The 20,387-nt window shown below is 34.6% G+C and overlaps 1 protein-coding gene across 1 annotated transcript; it reads right to left on the bottom strand.

Moving 5' to 3' along the window:
* Nucleotides 1-5,721: 5,721 nt before the first annotated feature.
* On the bottom strand, nt 5,722-20,356 carry LOC132547977 (kinesin-like protein KIF25). The gene is made up of 13 exons (XM_060211793.1): nt 20,272-20,356; nt 19,279-19,467; nt 18,543-18,785; nt 17,488-17,576; nt 16,861-16,903; nt 16,549-16,601; nt 16,243-16,317; nt 15,686-15,835; nt 14,807-14,968; nt 14,147-14,316; nt 8,189-8,359; nt 7,368-7,523; nt 5,722-6,517 (listed from the first exon to the last, which is right to left on the bottom strand). Exons 1-13 carry the CDS (start codon nt 20,338-20,340, stop codon nt 6,324-6,326), a joined length of 1,764 nt encoding a protein of 587 aa, XP_060067776.1. The 5' UTR covers nt 20,341-20,356; the 3' UTR covers nt 5,722-6,323.
* Nucleotides 20,357-20,387: the final 31 nt, after the last annotated feature.

The following is a 20,387-nucleotide window of genomic DNA, read 5'->3' as shown; positions in this document are numbered from 1 at the left end:
AGGGACAATTTGGCAGGAACACGATCAACGCTGAGAATAGAACAAACACGAAAGTACTTGTATATACTTGGGGTAAATATTGCCAGACACTAGATTCAGATATGAAATCTTGATTCTTAATCAGTTGCATACAGCAAATTCTTTGATCGATAAACATGTATCCGGTCGATTAGCTTATATGTTCTAACCATGATGGTTTCCTTACCCGTATAACGTCTGATACATAATTCTTACCGTTGATTTTCGTGGTTTAAAACACCTTTGACATACATTATATTGAATATCTGGTTGTGTATCTATATCATTTTTCTCTGTCTAAATGTACTCTGATGTAGCAGACATAATTTGGTGTGCGGTTATATCTTTTTTAAGTCACAAAATACATTCACGCTCTTCAACCTTACTTCTTTATCTTTTCACTATTCGAACATGCAACAGAGATGAACATTCTCCAACACTCCAAACCTACTAATATGTACCTGAAGTTGTATCCCAATGATATGAGGTATTAATCAATAGATGACATATAGGACAATACTGATGTCATCTCACGGGATTTCCGCACTTTATTTGCTCTTCTTTTACTCGAACAGTCCCTCGACTACTTGCTGTGGTGTTTTCGGCTTTTAGGCCCCTACATTTCTATCCGTTATTTTGTCTTACACTTTTGTGTACCTTTTCGATGTTGTTTCGCGTGCTGTTATGCACCTATTAACTGTGATGTCACTTGGGTTTTTTTTTTAACTCGGACATTCCCTCGACTATTTGCTGTGGTGTATTCGGTTTTTCCATACTTATCTGTTATTGCTTTGAGCTTTTCCACAACTATTTTTTTAGCTTTGGTGTCACGGGTTTTTTTTTTGGCCTCTAAATTTGTGTCCGTTATTTTGTCTCAGACTTTTGTGTACATATTCGATGTGGTTTGGCTTTTATGCACATAGTAACTGTGATTTTTCGTGTTTTTATAACATATTGGCTGTGGTGTCGCGGACGCTTTCCCAAATGATTTTTTTTATGTCGTGATGTCTCGAGCTTTCCCGCAACTATTTGTTGTGTTGTTTTGGGGCTTTTCAGCACCTCTATGTCGTGGTGTCTCCAGCTTTGCTGCACTCATTTGTTGTAGTGTCTCAGCCTATTTTGTGGTATCTTGGATATGTTGCGATATATTGGGCTTATCCGCACCTTTATGACGTGGTGTTTCGAGCCTGCACGCTCCTAGTTTTGTGGTGTCTTTTCCTCACCTGTATATTGTGGTGTCTTGCGCTTTCACGCACCATTTTGGTGTGGTGTTTTGGGCTTTCTTTAGTTTCTTGGGCTTTTCCGCGCCTATTTTTCATGGCGTCTCTGACGTTTCCGTGCCTTTTCGCCATGTCGTCTCTGACTTTTCCGTGCCTTTTCGCTATGGCGTCCCTAACTTTTACGCGCCTCTATTTTATGGCGTCTTGGGATTTAGAAACGCTTACCTTTATTTACTTATTGTTACTCTTTCTCAGATATGTCTGACCGCAGCATGGACAGGAATTCATCACATTTAAATTAGCAGCCCTGGATAAATTTCCCGATTGTGACGTCACAGGTACCTATTCAGTTAAAGGTAAATGAATTTAACCTATATGAAATTACATGTATAAACATTGAGATTCATGGATATATACAGACGGCTTCTTAGCATTATCTTTGTACCCAGGCTGATGTTCATCTCAAATTATCAGAACAATGTTACCTCAGTCACGCGCAAAACACGTGTACTTCTATTATTATAGTCCAATATGAAGTATAGAACTCGTTATCTAGTGATTGTCGCTAATCTATCTGTTTATAGGGACCCATCAGGTTTAGTCAATCATTGTAGATAACTAAATCCTATACAGAGCCATTTAGTGCTATATCGCCTTCTAGTTTACTGTGTGATTTCGATAAATGAGGTCCCAACCCCACTGTATTTCACCATGACATTAATCGGCTTTTTCCAATCACGACTATGGCAATGTCAATATATCTAAAATGCTGTTAATACCGCAACCTGACTTGATTGAGTTGAGATGATCTAAGAAATAAATACCTAGGGGAAAGGTAATCGATGTTGTGTTCATCAGCGCGGTAATCACGTATTATTTATTTAGTGTTATTAAATCACAGACCTATTAATCTATTATTTGATCCCACTCCGAATAACCACGCCTCCTCTCCACAGTTCAGGTTTACAGGGTGTCTATAAGAATCGTGACACAGTTCGTGCACTTTTTACATGAAACAGGGAAATCTGCCGCGTAGTTAAAATAACTCGTCCCATAACATAGTCGTCGTCACAAGGTATATAGGACAAGTCAGATTTATGTGCAAGGCGAAGCCAAGACAGAAATATACATATTTAGAGTTAGTAACTAATTGTCAACGAAAATAAAGAGGGTTGTCAAAAAATCAACAAACGTTATCCTAAAAGGTCAATAGAATTTAAAATCAAATTCGATGAAATTAGGACATGATATGGACAAATGAATGATGGGGGGTCTCGACAAAAAGAAAAAAACCACGTGTTGCGGAAGAGTAAGTTAATTCTGCTTCATCGACGACACCCACAATGTAGACCTTGGTCAATCCAAGTAAATAATGCCACGTTCCCAAATGACAAGGTCAACAACAACAGAACCACCGGGCGAACTAACGAACATCAAACACGTCAGTATTCATATCGCAAAAAGAACTGTGATAATGGTTCCTAATAACATAATTATGACGACTATATGTATTAAACATTGAGGTACTTATTGAACTAATAAAAGTTATGGCATAATTGCAATGAAATGTGTTTTCTTTTTGGCTTTTAAAATCTTGAAACAAGGGCCATCATATTCACCTGGCAATGCTTAATTAACTACATATTATCATTTTTCTTTCATGTTTCACTTTATTTCATTTTCACACTATTATTTTTCAGACTCCTTTGAAATTTATGTCAACGGCCAAGAAATGTTTTCCAAACTGAAGACTAAAGCATTTCCGAAGTTTGACGAGGTGAGTAATATATTTCCCTTTACACCGACTCTTTGTCGGCTAGCTATTGCATACATATGTTAACATCCTCACCAATACCACCATATGGACCCTGCCGTATATGTTAATCAGGCAAAATATGAATAAAGCATGCTCAATATTAAATTTCAGCAATATCCATACCTTACAGTGTGGCATATTGTAATATTCAAATCTTGTTTTATATTTAAAAAAAAAACCTACTTGTTTATCTACAGGTACTGGAGACTATACAGAGTACAATTTGTAGAGATATCAACGAAAGAGCATGGCATATTGTAATATCTAAATCCTGTTTTTATATAATATCTGTTTGTTTATCAACAGGTACTGGAGGACATACAAAGCACATTTTGTAGAGATACCAACGAAAGGCGTAAATCCACCTTATGTTCACTTCTTTAGTAATACTATAACTTGATTTAAGGTTATTCCTGCGAAAATGACATTCTTTTTGCTTAAAATTTTATTAACCACGAAAATGAATGATTCCTGCGAAAATGACATTCTTTTTGCTTAAAATTTTATGAACCACGAAAATTTTAACAATAAAAATAACGGCCTCTCCAGTAATTTGAGGTGTGTACTATATATTACCGTCTACACGATCATGCTGACTACCGAGAAGGACTTCGAAAGGTACTCACGATGACTGGACCTAACCCAAATCCTATACTCAGGCGGGTTAGGACACGATATAGAGTAACTGTTACTTGGTCGAACATTCTTAATAAAATTATCATTATGTTTATTGGGGTTGTGTTTTCAATACCAAATATCAGTTCTGATCTAGTCTAGTTCAATGGAGAATATATTGTCTTTACTATGGTGATGGATTATTTGACGGTCAGATGTCCTTACTAAATAATGACGCACATCTTACTAATTGCTCTTTTTACTGGGATATTCCGCGGGATATCATGAGCAAGATTAATAGGTGACAGGTGCCGGAAATACACATATTTATGCATTGTCAGAATAGACCTGACTTGTTTTGACGGTTGACATTGTTTTATCTTATCAAACTTTGAATTGTTACGTTTTAGACCTGATGTTTCAACTTAAAAGTTGTTGATGACGAAGTCCTTGTGTTTTCAATTTGAGTATTTTTCTCTTTTTGAGACCTTTGTGTCTCCATCTTGAGTTGTTCTTTCAGAAATGTTCCATTTCAGACCTTGTGTAGTCCCATTTGGTATGTTCCGCTTCAGACCTTGTGTAGTCCCACTTTGAGATGTTCCGTTTCAGACCTTGTGTAGTCCCACTTTGAGATGTTCCGTTTCAGACCTTGTGTAGTCCCACTTTGAGCTGTTCCGTTTCAGACCTTGTGTAGTCCCACTTTGACGTGTTCCGTTTCAGACCTTGTGTAGTCCCACTTTGACGTGTTCCGTTTCAGACCTTGTGTAGTCCCACTTTGACGTGTTCCGTTTCAGACCTTGTGTAGTCCCACTTTGACGTGTTCCGTTTCAGACCTTGTGTAGTCCCACTTTGACGTGTTCCGTTTCAGACCTTGTGTGGTCCCACTTTGACGTGTTCCGTTTCAGACCTTGTGTGGTCCCACTTTGACGTGTTCCGTTTCAGACCTTGTGTGGTCCCACTTTGACGTGTTCCGTTTCAGACCTTGTGTGGTCCCACTTTGACGTGTTCCGTTTCAGACCTTGTGTGGTCCCACTTTGACGTGTTCCGTTTCAGACCTTGTGTGGTCCCACTTTGACGTGTTCCGTTTCAGACCTTGTGTGGTCCCACTTTGACGTGTTCCGTTTCAGACCTTGTGTGGTCCCACTTTGACGTGTTCCGTTTCAGACCTTGTGTGGTCCCACTTTGACATGTTCCGTTTCAGACCTTGTGTGGTCCCACTTTGACATGTTCCGTTTCAGACCTTGTGTAGTCCCACTTTGACATGTTCCGTTTCAGACCTTGTGTAGTCCGTTTCAGACCTTGTGTAGTCCCACTTTGACATGTTCCGTTTCAGACCTTGTGTAGTCCCACTTTGACATGTTCCGTTTCAGACCTTGTGTAGTCCCACTTTGACATGTTCCGTTTCAGACCTTGTGTAGTCCCACTTTGACATGTTCCGTTTCAGACCTTGGAAATTAACTTTATAGTTCTTGCATTTTAGACTTTATATATCCACTTTGCGCAGTTTGGTATTTTTAGCCCAGGTATGTTGACTTGAATCAGTTCCGTTTTGGTCCTATTTTTAATCCACTTTGAGCTCTTCTGTTTAAGACTTATTCTTAACTTTTCCTCTGAATCTAATTCGGGTTATTTTGATTCAATAGATAGCAAATGACAACATCTTCAAAGTTTGAAAAGTAAAGCAAACACCAGTGAGTTTAACCTGGCTGATTGATTTGTAGAGTGTAAATGATATCTCAGTGAAAGATGAATGCATATATTTGTTGTGCTTATCTCATTATTATGTACGAGATACTCTCAACAATTGTAGGTTTCACAAAACACATGAAAGAAGTACACATTTAAGCAAATCTCTCAACACTTATAACACATAAATTTCAGTTTGAATTGACGAAGTAATTTTTCAGATAACTGATAAGACTTAATAATGATCTCATTCTTGCAATAAGGTATACATGTATATAGTGATGAAACTTGTTGGTAGTTTAGAAAAAGTGAATTAAAAAAAACACAAACCATACATTTAAAGCATTCACCTATTTAATTCACAGATTCATAAATAAATATATTGAATATAAAATCATGAAACAAAAAGAATATCACAGTCAATATGATTTTGGACGGTTCATTTAGGAAATAGACTCTGAACACTTCTGCTTTGGTAGAAAGAGCAAGAACACAATAGATAATTAAACAAAGAGAACATGTTTTTTTGTCAAGAACATCCAAATTATTCTGTTTTCTAAAGTGTCTGAGAGAATACCAATTATCTAGTACCATCATCAATATTAGATTTCAAGTGAATCACATTTGTATTTCATTGAAGACTATTGTGAAATTAATCCAAACATTTTTGTTTTCATCTGGAAATTAAATTTCACAAAATTAATATCATAACTCCTCACAAATAACAAAAACAAAAATTAAATCTCGAACAGCATGGCAGTTATCTTAACATTATCTTTGAAGTCAGAAAAGCTGTCTGACTGCATTCTGTCTTTTTCTAAAGTGAATGGCTTTTCTAAAAACTTGTAAACAACAGCTTTCACCAACAATTTGAATAAAATCCTGAGATCTTTTCCTCTTAGCTTAAACAACATCCCAAGGATAGTGTGAAAGTGTTCAAAAAACTTTCAAATATGATAGGAAACAAGCTAAGTTTTTCCTGTTCTTGGTCGTTGTGCATTTTCAGCACTGACTTTCTCAGCGGAGGAAGGCAGTCGGCGTTTAGTAGGTCCTCGTGCAACCTGTCTGGCACGTGTACCAAATCCCATACACTGAAGAGACTCTGTGATGTATCGCTGGGAGGGCGAAACACACAGCAGCACCAATAACTTGGCATCCCCACCTGAACAAGGCAAACAAACATAATATGTAAAAAATTACCTTTAGCTTTTTGTAATGCATATACATTGTAAATGCTATGTACATGAATAAATTTAACAGAAGTACATTGCATGAAAGCCCCTACCACTCTGGACTGCAACAGTATAAAGAATGGACAGGTGACAGCCATGACTAATACTGTGAATTACCTGCAGGAGGTTTTGCTCACTTACAGATCCCTGTATGAGATTTTACTTACCTATAGAGCCCTGTAGGAGGTGTGGCTTACCAAGTAAGTCCTGTAGGAGATTTTACTTACCTATAGAGCCCTGTAGGAGGTGTGGCTTACCAAGTAAGCCCTGTAGGAGATTTTACTTACCTATAGAGCCCTGTAGGAGGTGTGGCTTACCAAGTAAGCCCTGTAGGAGGTGTAGCTTACCAAGTAAGTCCTGTAGGAGATTTTACTTACCTACAGAGCCCTGTAGGAGGTGTGGTTTACCAAGTAAGTCCTGTAGGAGATTTTACTTACCTATAGAGCCCTGTAGGAGGTGTGGCTTACCAAGTAAGTCCTGTAGGAGATTTTACTTACCTATAGAGCCCTGTAGGAGGTGTGGCTTACCAAGTAAGCCCTGTAGGAGATTTTACTTACCTATAGAGCCCTGTAGGAGGTGTGGCTTACCAAGTAAGTCCTGTAGGAGATTTTACTTACCTATAGAGCCCTGTAGGAGGTGTAAAATGAGTTGTGGCAAAACTAAGGACTTTTGTAGGAGTTGTGGCTAAACTTAGGAGTTTTTGTAGAAGTTGTGCCAAAACTTGGGAGTTTTGTAAGAGTTGTGGCTAAGCTTCAGATTTTTGTAGGACAGGTGACCTACCTATTGAGTCCTGTAGGAGATGAGTAAGGCGACTATTTCTGTATGGAACATGAGCTCTGTGCTCTGACAAAGCTCCAAGGACATCAGCTAGGGCAGACAAACTCTTATTGATGTGAGAGGCTTCCCTAAGAGCAGCTCCTGTCACACCACTCATCCCTGCAGATAGCAGAGAAGACCAACAAATTCATTACAGTATAAACAATCAGAGAAGCACAAGTTGGAGAAATTTCTGATGAACCAACATCCTGCTAAATTCGTATGCGAGTTGAGTTTATCTTCTAGGCTTACGGATGATACCTAGTGGTGTATAGAGGTCTCTTAAAGTAAAAGTAAAAAGGAAAAGCATCGACAGGCAACCAAAGGCAAACAAAAGTAGAATATACTATTGGCCTACCTGGCATCGGGAGGTGACGCTCTTCTTGTTAACTTTTTTGGTTCATAACAATGTAAGTTTATATCATATTACTGAAGCTAGACAATGTATACATCATTATTTTTCATTTTATTCATCATATACTGTACAGTATATGATGAATAAAATGAAAAATAATGATTTTAATATCATCTTCTAATCCAGTAGTAAAGTTTTATCACAAAAATTGTACGCTGGTTCTTAAAACCGATCAAAAATGAATATAACTTTGAGATGCATTTTCCCATAATTAGGGTGTAAACTTTTGGATAAAGAGGTGAAACAGAACCAAAGTTGCACCGTCTGTATTTACACATGCATTCTGAATATTCTGTACATGATTCTCACTGAAAATAAATCAAACAATACTTAAGGGATTTTTTCCACAGCAAAAACATTGTCTTCTTACCAACACATTCACTGCCAGCAAGATCCACCAACTGTAGCTTGGTCCTGATAACAGCCTGGCTGTCACCAGAGGAAGGAGGTTCGGCAACAGGACCAGGGCCACTTATCATTGACATCGGAACTGATAAGGAGCGCCCCCTAGCATCTCGACTGGATGTCTGTTGCATTGCCCCTTTTAATGGAAACAGGAATAATAATATATGCATCTGTTTGTATGGTATTTTTTAAAATGATATATTCCAGATTAGGTACTGAAACCTTGCAGTCAGTAATTACTGCTGCCATAATTTATTTCATTTTTGCCACTGAAATATAGTAATTTATCAATTTGATATAAACTGGTATCATCACTGCAGTGACTTTTAAGAAATCTTTTACTGTGATGGTGTTACGTTCACAGTTTTGACCTACAACAGTGGTGCTTTCTAGTCACTGCATTGAAAGTCCTGTTCCTTTTGCATAAAAATACTAATATTGTTTACAAAAATTATTTTGTAAGTGATTCTAACCAGATAATAGCATAAAAAGGTAGAATTCAGCCTAAAACAGGCTATAAAAGACTGCGTCATCTTGTTGTCAAGTGTAACGTCAAACTAACTGATGTCAAAGAACATGCTCATATTTCCCAAACTGTTTTGAACATGAAATGCTTAATTTTATGTTTAAATCAGCTTTCTTCATTTGTTTTCCTTTAAAATGTATTACAAAGTAAATGGAATGGTTTTCTGCTAAATATCATAATATTTCATTCATATGACAGAATATACCCATATCTTCCACTCCTGCTTTGCACATGAGAAAATTTTTCATAGATAATCTGTAATACTCGTGAATATATATGATATTAAATGGGAAACTATTAAATATCCTCTGTTTATTTTAGCAAATTCTTAAACTTCATTATTCAGCTCTAATTTTCAATTTCACATTGTGCAAACACATTTTTTTAGCTCTTTAATTTACTAACAAGAACCTTGTATCAATTTTAACAACAAGCTGTCATGAATACCCTCATGTGGTTGACAAGACAGAATAACATGTGTATCACACTAAAAGTAATATACCAATGCTAAAATAAAACAAAATATATAAGCATTGGATAGCATCTAGGTGGCATTCATGAACATATGAATGCCAACAGGATAAGCTGAAATTTAATGAAGTGTATTAGTGCTTTATGTTGAATTCAAACCACAGAACTAACATGTGCTATCCACCTTCTATCCCATAAGCAATAAAAATAATATTCAGTAAACAGCTATTCTTTTAACAAAATGGAATAAATTGCATAACTGTTTCCAAAAAGCATCTCTATCATTATTGTCTTATTAAGTACTTCAAAATGTATGTCATGTGAACTTCAAGCTTATCAAAAAAAAACCCAAAAAACATGGTCTGGCCCATTGATAACTTTCTGGAGTCAAGTACTTCTGATTTACAAAAATGGATAGTGATATAGATATATTGATATAGATGTATTGTGAAGGTAAAGTACAATAGCTTTTATGTTAAAACTAGCTGAAAGATGCATCAGAATGTTTCAGAGGCAGAGCTCTTTATAGTGTCTGGTTTTCACAAGCAGATAGGGGCACAAAGAAATTTTAGAAGTAGTCTGGGTCCTTTTCTTTAAACAGGTGGTGTAATGCAGTTTTTTTATCAACTTGAAGTCACTCCTTACAGCACTCTAAAGATACGTGGCAAATCCACTGCTCAAAAGTAATTCAGGTACGGTAATATCCAACTCACCCAGTTGTAGGTTGCACATGCTAGATGTAACAAGACCAAAAGAGGTGTGGGTTTCACACCTGAACACATGAATACCTGAAACTTTTCAGTGATATTCCTACTGAAGTGATTGTACACAGAGGTTACCTCAAAGCGAGAGAAATTAATTACATATAACATACATCAAAACCAGTGTTTCAAAAAGTGATCCACACTTCACAGTGATACAATAATAAGTGGATGTACTGTATTAATATTGTAACATAAAGGTAACAGACATCAGCAGAGAGGTAGTCACAGTCGCACTTTGAAAACAGATAGAAATATACACTGTAGTCAGGAAAGTGTGTGACACAGTATATCTGGGTAGGTCTCCTGGGATCAAGTTACTCACAAATCCGAAAAACATTGGGAATTCCCATTTCATCCTTTGAATATCCTGTAAGTTATCAATTGGCTTTAAAAATTAAACAATATAAATTCTCATATTGAAAATTACACTAATGTGCGTTCATTGAATAAGTAATATTCTGTTGAAGCTTTATTTAGTAATTTACCATAATATCATACACTGTACCATTATCTAAGTTTAGTACCTACATGTTCTTAAGCAATTTTACTTAATTCTTTTCCACTTGAAAGTTAAAAAAAAACTAGTTTATTCTAATGTAAAATGTTAATTACGTAACTTTTCTAAATTTGATATTCAAATAGTTATATCATCAACACAAGCATAAAACCAAAAGAGAACCTCAATGGACCTGACAGGGATTCAAGTACCGATCCATTAAATATCACAATAGAGAACCTCAATGGACCTGACAGGGATTCAAGTACCGATCCATTAAATATCACAATAGAGATATATAGGTTATAGCAAATACAGGTGAATGTTCTCAAAATCTCGGGACATGTTGTAAAACAATGTAACACTTCTACAAAATAAGCTGATATTTCAAGTATAAACTCAGAAACTGAGAAACCAAATCCAGTGAAATGGACTGCAGATCAAATTCTAAATATATAAGGTTGGCATAAAGTTATCTCCTAAAGGACCATACTTATAAATCATCCTTAGACCTGTAAGTCCATTTTACTTCAATGATATGACAGAATTTGTACCTTCCACACTTGTGTGACATGACATTACTGTTAACATTACAAGGTGTCAAGCTTCATAAGGTCAATAAGTACACAGGCAACTAGCATTCTAATTAACATGAACATTACATGTAAAATATATCTTTCCTACTCTAGCTGTAATAGCTAAATGTATAGATGACTTGCTAACAAACTGTACTTACCATAATCCACATAGTAACCTAGTTTATAAGTGTATGATCACATCATGTTAATCCACATAGTAACCTAGTTTATAAGTGTATGATCACATCATGTTAATCCACATATAACCTAGTTTATAAGTGTATGATCACATCATGTTAATCCGCATTGTGACCTAGTTTATAAATGTATGATCACATCATGTTAATCTACATAGTAACCTAGTTGATAAATATATGATCACATCATGTTAATCCACTTCGTGACCTACATGTAGTTTATAAGTGTATGATTACATCATGTTAATCCATATTGTGACCTAGTTTATAAATGTATGATCACATCATGTTAATCCATATTGTGCCCTAGTTTATAAATGTATGATCAAATCATGTTAATCCACATTGTGACCTAGTTTATAAATGTATGATCACATCATGTTAATCCATATTGTGACCTAGTTTATAAATGTATGATCAAATCATGTTAATCCACATTGTGACCTAGTTTATAAATGTATGATCACATCTGGTTTTCATTTCATGACTTAACTTTGTATTATATATAATAAAAACTGGTTTCCTTTCTCCCATGATAAAACAACTCTGCTTTGTTTTAAACTTATAAATCAAAATTGTAAAATACAGGTATAAAAAAAACTTCATTGAGTGATTTATCATACTATTCTTCACATATATTTTTCTTATATATATTTTTCCCTCTGATATACTGGAGAATAAATAATGGCTACCAGTTACATCAATGTGAGTGTGCTCTATATATGGAATGCAAGTGAGTGTAACTAAGGAGTGTGGTCTATATATGGAATACAAGTGAGTGTATCTAAGGAGTGTGCTCTATATAAGGAATACAAGTGAGTGTAACTAAGGAGTGTGCTCTATATATGGAATACAAGTGAGTGTAACTAAGGAGTGTGCTCTATATATGGAATACAAGTGAGTGTAACTAAGGAGTGTGCTCTATATAAGGAATACAAGTGAGTGTGACTAAGGAGTGTGCTCTATATATGGAATACAAGTGAGTGTAACTAAGGAGTGTGCTCTATATATGGAATGCAAGTGAGTGTAACTAAGGAGTGTGCTCTATATAAGGAATACAAGTGAGTGTAACTAAGGAGTGTGCTCTATATATGGAATACAAGTGAGTGTAACTAAGGAGTGTGCTCTATATAAGGAATAAAAGTGAGTATGACTAAGGAGTGTGCTCTATATATGGAATACAAGTGAGTGTAACTAAGGAGTGTGCTCTATATATGGAATACAAGTGAGTGTAACTAAGGAGTGTGCTCTATATATGGAATACAAGTGAGTGTAACTAAGGAGTGTGCTCTATATAAGGAACGCAAGTGAGTATAACTAAGGAGTGTGCTCTATATATGGAATGCAAGTGAGTGTAACTAAGGAGTGTGCTCTATATAAGGAATACAAGTGAGTGTAACTAAGGAGTGTTCTCTATATATGGAATACAAGTGAGAGTAACTAAGGAGTGTGCTCTATATATGGAATACAAGTGAGTGTAACTAAGGAGTGTGCTCTATATATGGAATACAAGTGAGTGTAACTAAGTGAGAAATTATTTTTTCTCCGTGCTTATGTTAATTGTATTTACAAATTCTTTATATATCAACTAGAAAATTGATTAAGTGAACAAAACATGTCTCCTCTTATCTACCAAGAACATATTATTTTCCTTATCATTATAAAACTGATTTACTATTAAAGAGATAAACAACCAGGCTTTGACATAAGATCCATAATCTTAATATGCTTTCTATATTACTTGGTCTTCAATTAAACTCTAAAAACTAGATAGGAAATTTGACCTGGACTATTCTCTCTGACCTTGGAAAAACTGCACTTGAACAACACCGTAATCTTATTTCAGTGCACTGACCATGACCTCTGACCTCGAAAAAACTGCACATGTTTGACTTTTTACCTTTAGATAAATTGAATTTGATCGCATTGCAAATCAGTTGTGGGTGATGACTTATATTTCAAGTTCTGTATAGATATATTTAAACTGACTGATGTTTCAAACGTACAGTGGTACATTTAGGACATGTGAACAATATCATTTTCTATATCTCACATGCTCGACATGATATTTTGAGATATTTTCTCAAGTACTCAACTTGTTACCATGTGTGCTCGATTGAACTTCTCGAATGCGCGACATATTTTCTCTATTTACTTATCATAACTCAGTGTACAACAATATGAGGGCAAGTAAAAATTTATCACATCATTATGTAAATTCACTCTATTGATATGCTAAAGTAGTCTATGAATTTATCACTATTGCTATATTGAAGTGCAGTGATTCATATACACAATAACAAGGTTGTAAGTAAAATGTGATGTCTAGCACTAAAGTTCAAATAAAGAAATATTTTTGTCCTAAATATACAACCATACAAAAGATAATGACCTGTACAAGTTTGCTTAAGATAAATGACAATGAGAATAACCAGTGCAGCTAATACAGTGTCCCCTTCATTTGGAGGAGGGGCCATTATTATTTACCACTGAAGTATAACTTTAGTGATCTTAATCAAAACAAGACTTGTATAGGCTTAACCTGTTATATCTTATCCAGGTATAATAAGGTATATTAAGCATGATTAGTGACCACTTCAATTCAAGTAAATGTTTGGTATTAAAATGAGTAACTAGAAAGTATATTTCATCAATACTCCATAGATCTTGTACTGTTATCACAACCAACTCAACCTCATGTATCAGTTTTAATTCACTATAGTTAGTTTTATATCTAGTTCTATAAATCTTCTGAATAAAATATTAGGGTAGTGAAAAAAGTACTGTTAAGATATTGGCAGGTAATGATTTCAATAGTAAATAAAAAAATTTGTTCTTTATATTTCACTTTCAGAAATAAGACATATTTTTTACATTACTGTCATACTTACCATCCTGTGTGGAAGGTTTAGAGAAGAAGCTAGGAGCCTGGGAGTTGACGGTCAAAGTGACCACTAGATGAGACCGACTGGAATGGTCATGGACAAGTGTGGAAGACTCGCGTCTAGCCTTCAAACCCCGCTGAACCAGACACATAACATCATACACATTATCCACTTCCCTGTGAATAGACAACCATATCACAGTGGGAACCAGGAACAACATTCCTCTTTTTGTCAGGTTTACATTAATGAAAGAACACATGAGATCATAGTATTTCTAACCGCCATCACAAACTCACAATATTTTAAAAAAGGTATACTTGGTAAGATGACAAATAAAGGACAATGGAAAAGGTTCCTTACTCCTAACATGATGCACCAGAGCACCTGTAAGTTAAGCATTGGGCACTTCAAAGAGTTATCATTTTAAAATTTGGCAATAGTAGGGTGAAAGGTGATGTCACATAAAATCCATCCTGGATACTATGACTGAAAGTAACAGGCTGTCAGACAGATTAACCTACAATACCCTCCAGTAGTACAGTTAATAGTACTGATAAACTAAAGTGACAGGCTGACAGATAGTAGATAGTAGTCTCCAGTAGTACAGTTAAGGTACTAATAATCTACATACATCACATAGGTAACGGAATATAATGAATGACCTACTTGAATGAGATGGTTGGTAGGTTGATAGAGTTGTCTACCCCTGTACTGATATCATGTTTCATATTAGCATCACTGCCAAGCAGGTCACGGATATCGTTGTTATATATCTCCACTACAGATACTTCTATTGTATGATGTCTCTCTGGCTTCTCCGAGATCAATCTGTTACAATTGCAAAGACAAAAAAGTTATAAAGTACAGATTGCTATAAAGATCTTTCAAACTAGGCAGAATCATAAATACAAAAACAGAATATCTGAAGAGATCTTGGTTTCTACCAACAACGATCTCTCTTGGTTGTATGTAAAATTGATCTTTTAATATCAGATATTCTTAAGCAATGACAGCTTAAAATGATTATGATAAGCTTTTAATGTCACAAGTTTAAATTGCCACACTGGCAGCCATCTTGAACATCAAATGGCACTCAAATGCTGCATGCACATACTAAAGACCCATACTTGTCAAGATCATAAACTTTGAAGATAATCCCTAAAATAGATGTTCAGAACTGGTCGTAACAAACTTTAAACTTCAAAATTTAAACTGTCACTTGTGGCTAGCTTTTGCAATTAAACTTCCCCATCAACAAATAATCATTACACACTATAATAGAAGTTAATTATTGTTTTGAGTTAAAGATAAATTTATGCAAAATTATCATGCATCCCAGTACTGCTTAATATTGTACCTGTTAATAGTGAATTTGTACAAATGTCTGAATTTTAGATTTATCTACACTTGATAATAAACATGACGTATGCATTCTTTTTTTAAGAAAATGTGTACCATGCCTCGATTACATTCCCACCCCTTTCTTACTAGAGATTGCTCCATCAAGACTTGCTCAAAGTCCCTCCACTTCCATGCATTCCATACCTGAAAAGTTCTCTAGCTGCACGAGGGATGACACCCTCATCAGGGTGAGGCTCCAGAGAGGCATTGTAATCCTCATTCTTGTGACTTCCCAGCATGGTATGAGTCTTACCACTTCCTGTCTGGCCATAAGCCATAATACATATATTGTACCTGTAAGAAATTGGAGTAAATCTTTAATATGAGTATTAACACTCCTTGTCTGGCCATAAGCTATGATGCAGATTGTACCTGCAGAGTTGGGGACAAACTTTTGTCAGTTTTGTACTCCACTGAACAACAAAATAAACACATCTATTAAATCACAAAGGTTGTAGCTCTCAAATTAAATATAAATGTACAACATTGTTATGTACAAAGCTCAGTAAAAATCTTGAAAATGCTATATAATCAGTATTTAAGGTACAGCTTGTATATCTATTAAGTATATCTTCGGATCCTGTTTCATTTACTCTTTTGATTTTACCTCATCCCCACAATAACATCGCACTTAGAATGTAACAAACATCTGAGTATAAAAATCCAATAGCTTCATAATTTCCAAACATGTGCATACTTACCCATCCAATAGTGATGTCAACATAGGTTGTACCTCATAAAACACATTATCCTGACTCTCATTAGGATCATACACTCTGAAGAAAAGAGGAAAAGAATATTGACCGACGAGTACAGTAGCACTTTGCATATCATAATTTATACCTCCAGAATAATGCTGTACATTATGTCATCAGATCTTCAGTTATATCAATGATGTAATAGTATTAAAAAAACAGATCTGTGTTGAATTCAGAATGATAATTTCAAAAAACATTCAATGGTTCTGATTTTAAGTTTACAAATTTATGTTACATACAGTGCATTACCTTTCAAATTCAAACACCTTGTTATGTTTTGCTGTCCGAACACATGCATTTTCCTATTAAAAGAAAATTCTCATGCTCAATTATACACCAGCTAATACTATACATACATATAAAAAGTCACAAATCTGGTCAACAGTTACAGAAAATACATTTCTTTGGAACAGAAATATAAAGATACAATTCTGGCAAAAATAAAGAAGGAATTAAGTTGATTGGTGTGTTTAGAGAACATTTAAAAAAAAAAAAAAGGGGGCTACAATACCAGAAATTCTCTTACTCCTAAATACTTTTATGTACTGCACCTATACTTACATCATCCACATAATGCACAACCACCTCTGACTTTGTTCCAACTCTAAAACAAGAAAGTCATCTCTAAATTAATTTATTACCTTCCTAAGGTTATCAAATCAGATGTACCTATGTATATAATGTAATTTATCATACTTCCATACCTTTGTAGGATCATACATTTTGTTGTGTGCACCCACGAAATGAAATTGTACTTTATGATAATTAAATTTATGATACTGCCATATCCTTGTTTCCTTTATTGTTGCTTTACATCCTATAAACAGCATGGGTCATTTAAGGACATGCCACGTTCAGTTGGTGGAGGAAAACTAGAGTTCCCGGAGGAAAACCACTAACTTACAGCAACTACACCACATAAGCTTTGAACCCATGACCAAGAGGTGGAGGGTCGTACACCAATGAAACTTGTATTTTATGATAATACTATTTCCTTGTAGGGCCAAACACCCATATAATAATAGTGTAATTAAATTCATTATACTGCCATCCATACCTTTGTAGAGTTATACATCCATGTAATAATATCATATTAAATATCCAAACACTGTTTTCAAATCAACTACATCATAATGAGTTACATGATGATATCTGAAGTTTGATAGAGTAAAGAATAAGATAGCTTACCTGCCAAGTGTTGATGGGTCCTCTAACCCAGTATCAAACTCCATCAATGGTCGTAGTCGACAGTGAACTCGTATATTTCCCCTCAATTCCTATAAAATCACCAGAGAAATAACACCATTATATTATACATTAATTTAGCACACTGAACTTAGCCTTATGGTTAGCAAGTTACATCAATCAAAAATAATAAAGAAAGGAAATTAAAAACATAAGATTATACAATACAAGTAACAGTTAGTAAAAATAAATCATAAAATATATATACTACAAGTGATAGGTCATAAACACAAATCATAAAATATATACTACAAGTGATAGGTCATAAACACAAATCATAAAATATATATACTACAAGTGATAGGTCATAAACACAAATCATAAAATATATATACTACAAGTGATAGGTCATAAACACAAATCATAAAATATATATACTACAAGTGATAGGTCATAAACACAAATCATAAAATATATATACACAAGTGATAGGTCATAAACACAATATATATATATACTACAAGTGATAGGTCATAAACACAAATCATAAAAAAATATATACTACAAGTGATAGGTCATAAACACAAATCATAAAAAAATATATACTACAAGTGATAGGTCATAAACACAAATCATAAAAAATATATACTGCAAGTGATAGGTCATAAACACAAATCATAAAATATATACTATATATAAACACAAATCATAAAATATATACTACAAGTGATAGGTCATAAACACAAATCATAAAATATATACTATGATAGGTCATAAACACAAATCATAAAATATATATACTACAAGTGATAGGTCATAAACACAAATCATAAAATATATATACTACAAGTGATAGGTCATAAACACAAATCATAAAAAGAATTTCACATTTACACTTTCGATATTTACATATCATATTTATTTATCCATCTTGAGGAGTGAATACTATGCCATGTTTTTCATCTATAACAGGATTATAGAATTCATCACTGTTTGTTTTAATTTGTATTACCAGTAGTAACCTTGTACAGAAAGTAAAAACTGAAAGTATGTCACACCATGAGTGTATTATGAAGTTCCTGCCGACGTTTTTTCTCCTTTGCATGTCGATCTGTGATATCTTGGAGTGCTGTACTCATCTGTTCAATCTTATCCTGGAGGACAGAGAGACTAGAAGTTTGTGACTGAAACATGTGACGGTGACGATGGATCACTGATGAAGCATGATCAATCTGCAAACTAAAATCCTGAGGCATCTTTATGGCAATCTTGTGGACATCAGACAAGTCTTCTCGAAGTCGCTGTAAAATTTCAAAAAGGGTCAGCATCAGCAGGAACAAAAATAAAACCTACATGCAGATCAATTAGTATTCAATTATAAATTGTACACTGATCCCAAGAATAATATGAAAGCTTGTATTATAATCAATGACATATGCATCACACAAAAAAATGTACTGCAGATTTTCATTTATTAATTTAAATTTAAGGTGTATACAGCATAAACAAAAACACTAATGAAATTTCTGGGTGTTTGGTCAAATATGAATCTGGTCGTGCATACCCATTATTACCATATTGCTAAGAAATTGTTCGCCAGTAAGAATTCAACCCAATAGCTTACATGTTGCTTAACCCTGACATGCTTCATTACAATTGATCAATATCCAAAGAGGATACATGGACATGACTCATACCTTAATACTCTGAATTCTTGTAAATGATATTATAACTTTTGTATCTTACCTTATTACAGCATAATTAATAACTTTTAACCCACATATAAAGACTTACATAAAGGTCTTGTTTCAATTTTGCTGCAGATTGAGCGATGGTTTTCCTGAACTTTTGTTCCGAGTCAAACTGGTTCTGTAGGCCAGACATGTCCTCCCTACTCTTCTGAAGTGTTCCTCTAAGTTGAGCCAACTTGAGATAAAGCATGGCATTTTCAGTTTCCAGTGTTGATATTCGCTCGTCCTTAGTCTGAAATCATATTTCTTTATAGTCTTATAGAAAAACATTGTTTCATAAACTATTATATCAACAAAGAATAAAACATCATGCATGCTATGATTATACTCTTTGTAAAAAAATAGGGTCAATGAATTGGATGAAGGTCATTTCTTTTCATACAATTTGTTGAGATTCATCACAGGAACCCTGCTACAAGCCAAATATATATGTAGCATATCATTATTCAATGTATTTTGGCCAAACAGAAGTTGTTTTCATAAGTTTTGCCACAATGTAGCCTTGAGTATGGATAAAACTCATTTCTATTCACAAACATTTGTGTTATATATCATGACCATTTAAACTGAGTTTTTCCCACAAATAAGTTCTTAAAGGAAAGTTGCACTTGATGCATTGAGGCCTAGCTGAGATGGATGTAAACAATGGTATTCATTCCTAGCTGAACGAAATAACAAAAGTGATATTTAGAATAGCTAATGATAACATACTTTATGTGTTAAACTGCAAACATTGCGTGCCATCAAAAAATGAAAATACATAAAAAAAATATGGTATTCAGTTATATTCCAATTGCTATATGTCACATATCATCTGATGGAAAGTATCGTATTGTAATTTTTTTCTTTCCAGTGCATTAATATATTCCGGACATTCGTTTCTCAAAAGGTACATACATATATGTATATACACGTGAACTGAAATATGTAAACATTGTATAACAGGGCAACTGTATAGCTACCATACATAAAATACTGTAGCTACAGATATCGTTTGATGCTACATCACACGAAATAAATAAATAATGTTCAATACCCGCATGTCCTTTTCATAATGTTTGATTTTGTCAGCATAAAAGTGACTTCTGTCTATACCCAGAGGCATGTTGACAGGTTGACGTTTCGCAGGAACGTGAAACGCGTCTAAACACA

This window comes from Ylistrum balloti, unplaced genomic scaffold (assembly GCF_031769215.1).
Source record: "Ylistrum balloti isolate Yb309-2 unplaced genomic scaffold, AGI_CSIRO_Ybal_v1 Utg369992, whole genome shotgun sequence".
Taxonomy (NCBI): Eukaryota; Metazoa; Mollusca; class Bivalvia; order Pectinida; family Pectinidae; genus Ylistrum; species Ylistrum balloti.
The sequence above is the reverse complement of the archived record's forward strand: the minus strand, read 5'-3'. Positions and strand labels throughout refer to the sequence as shown.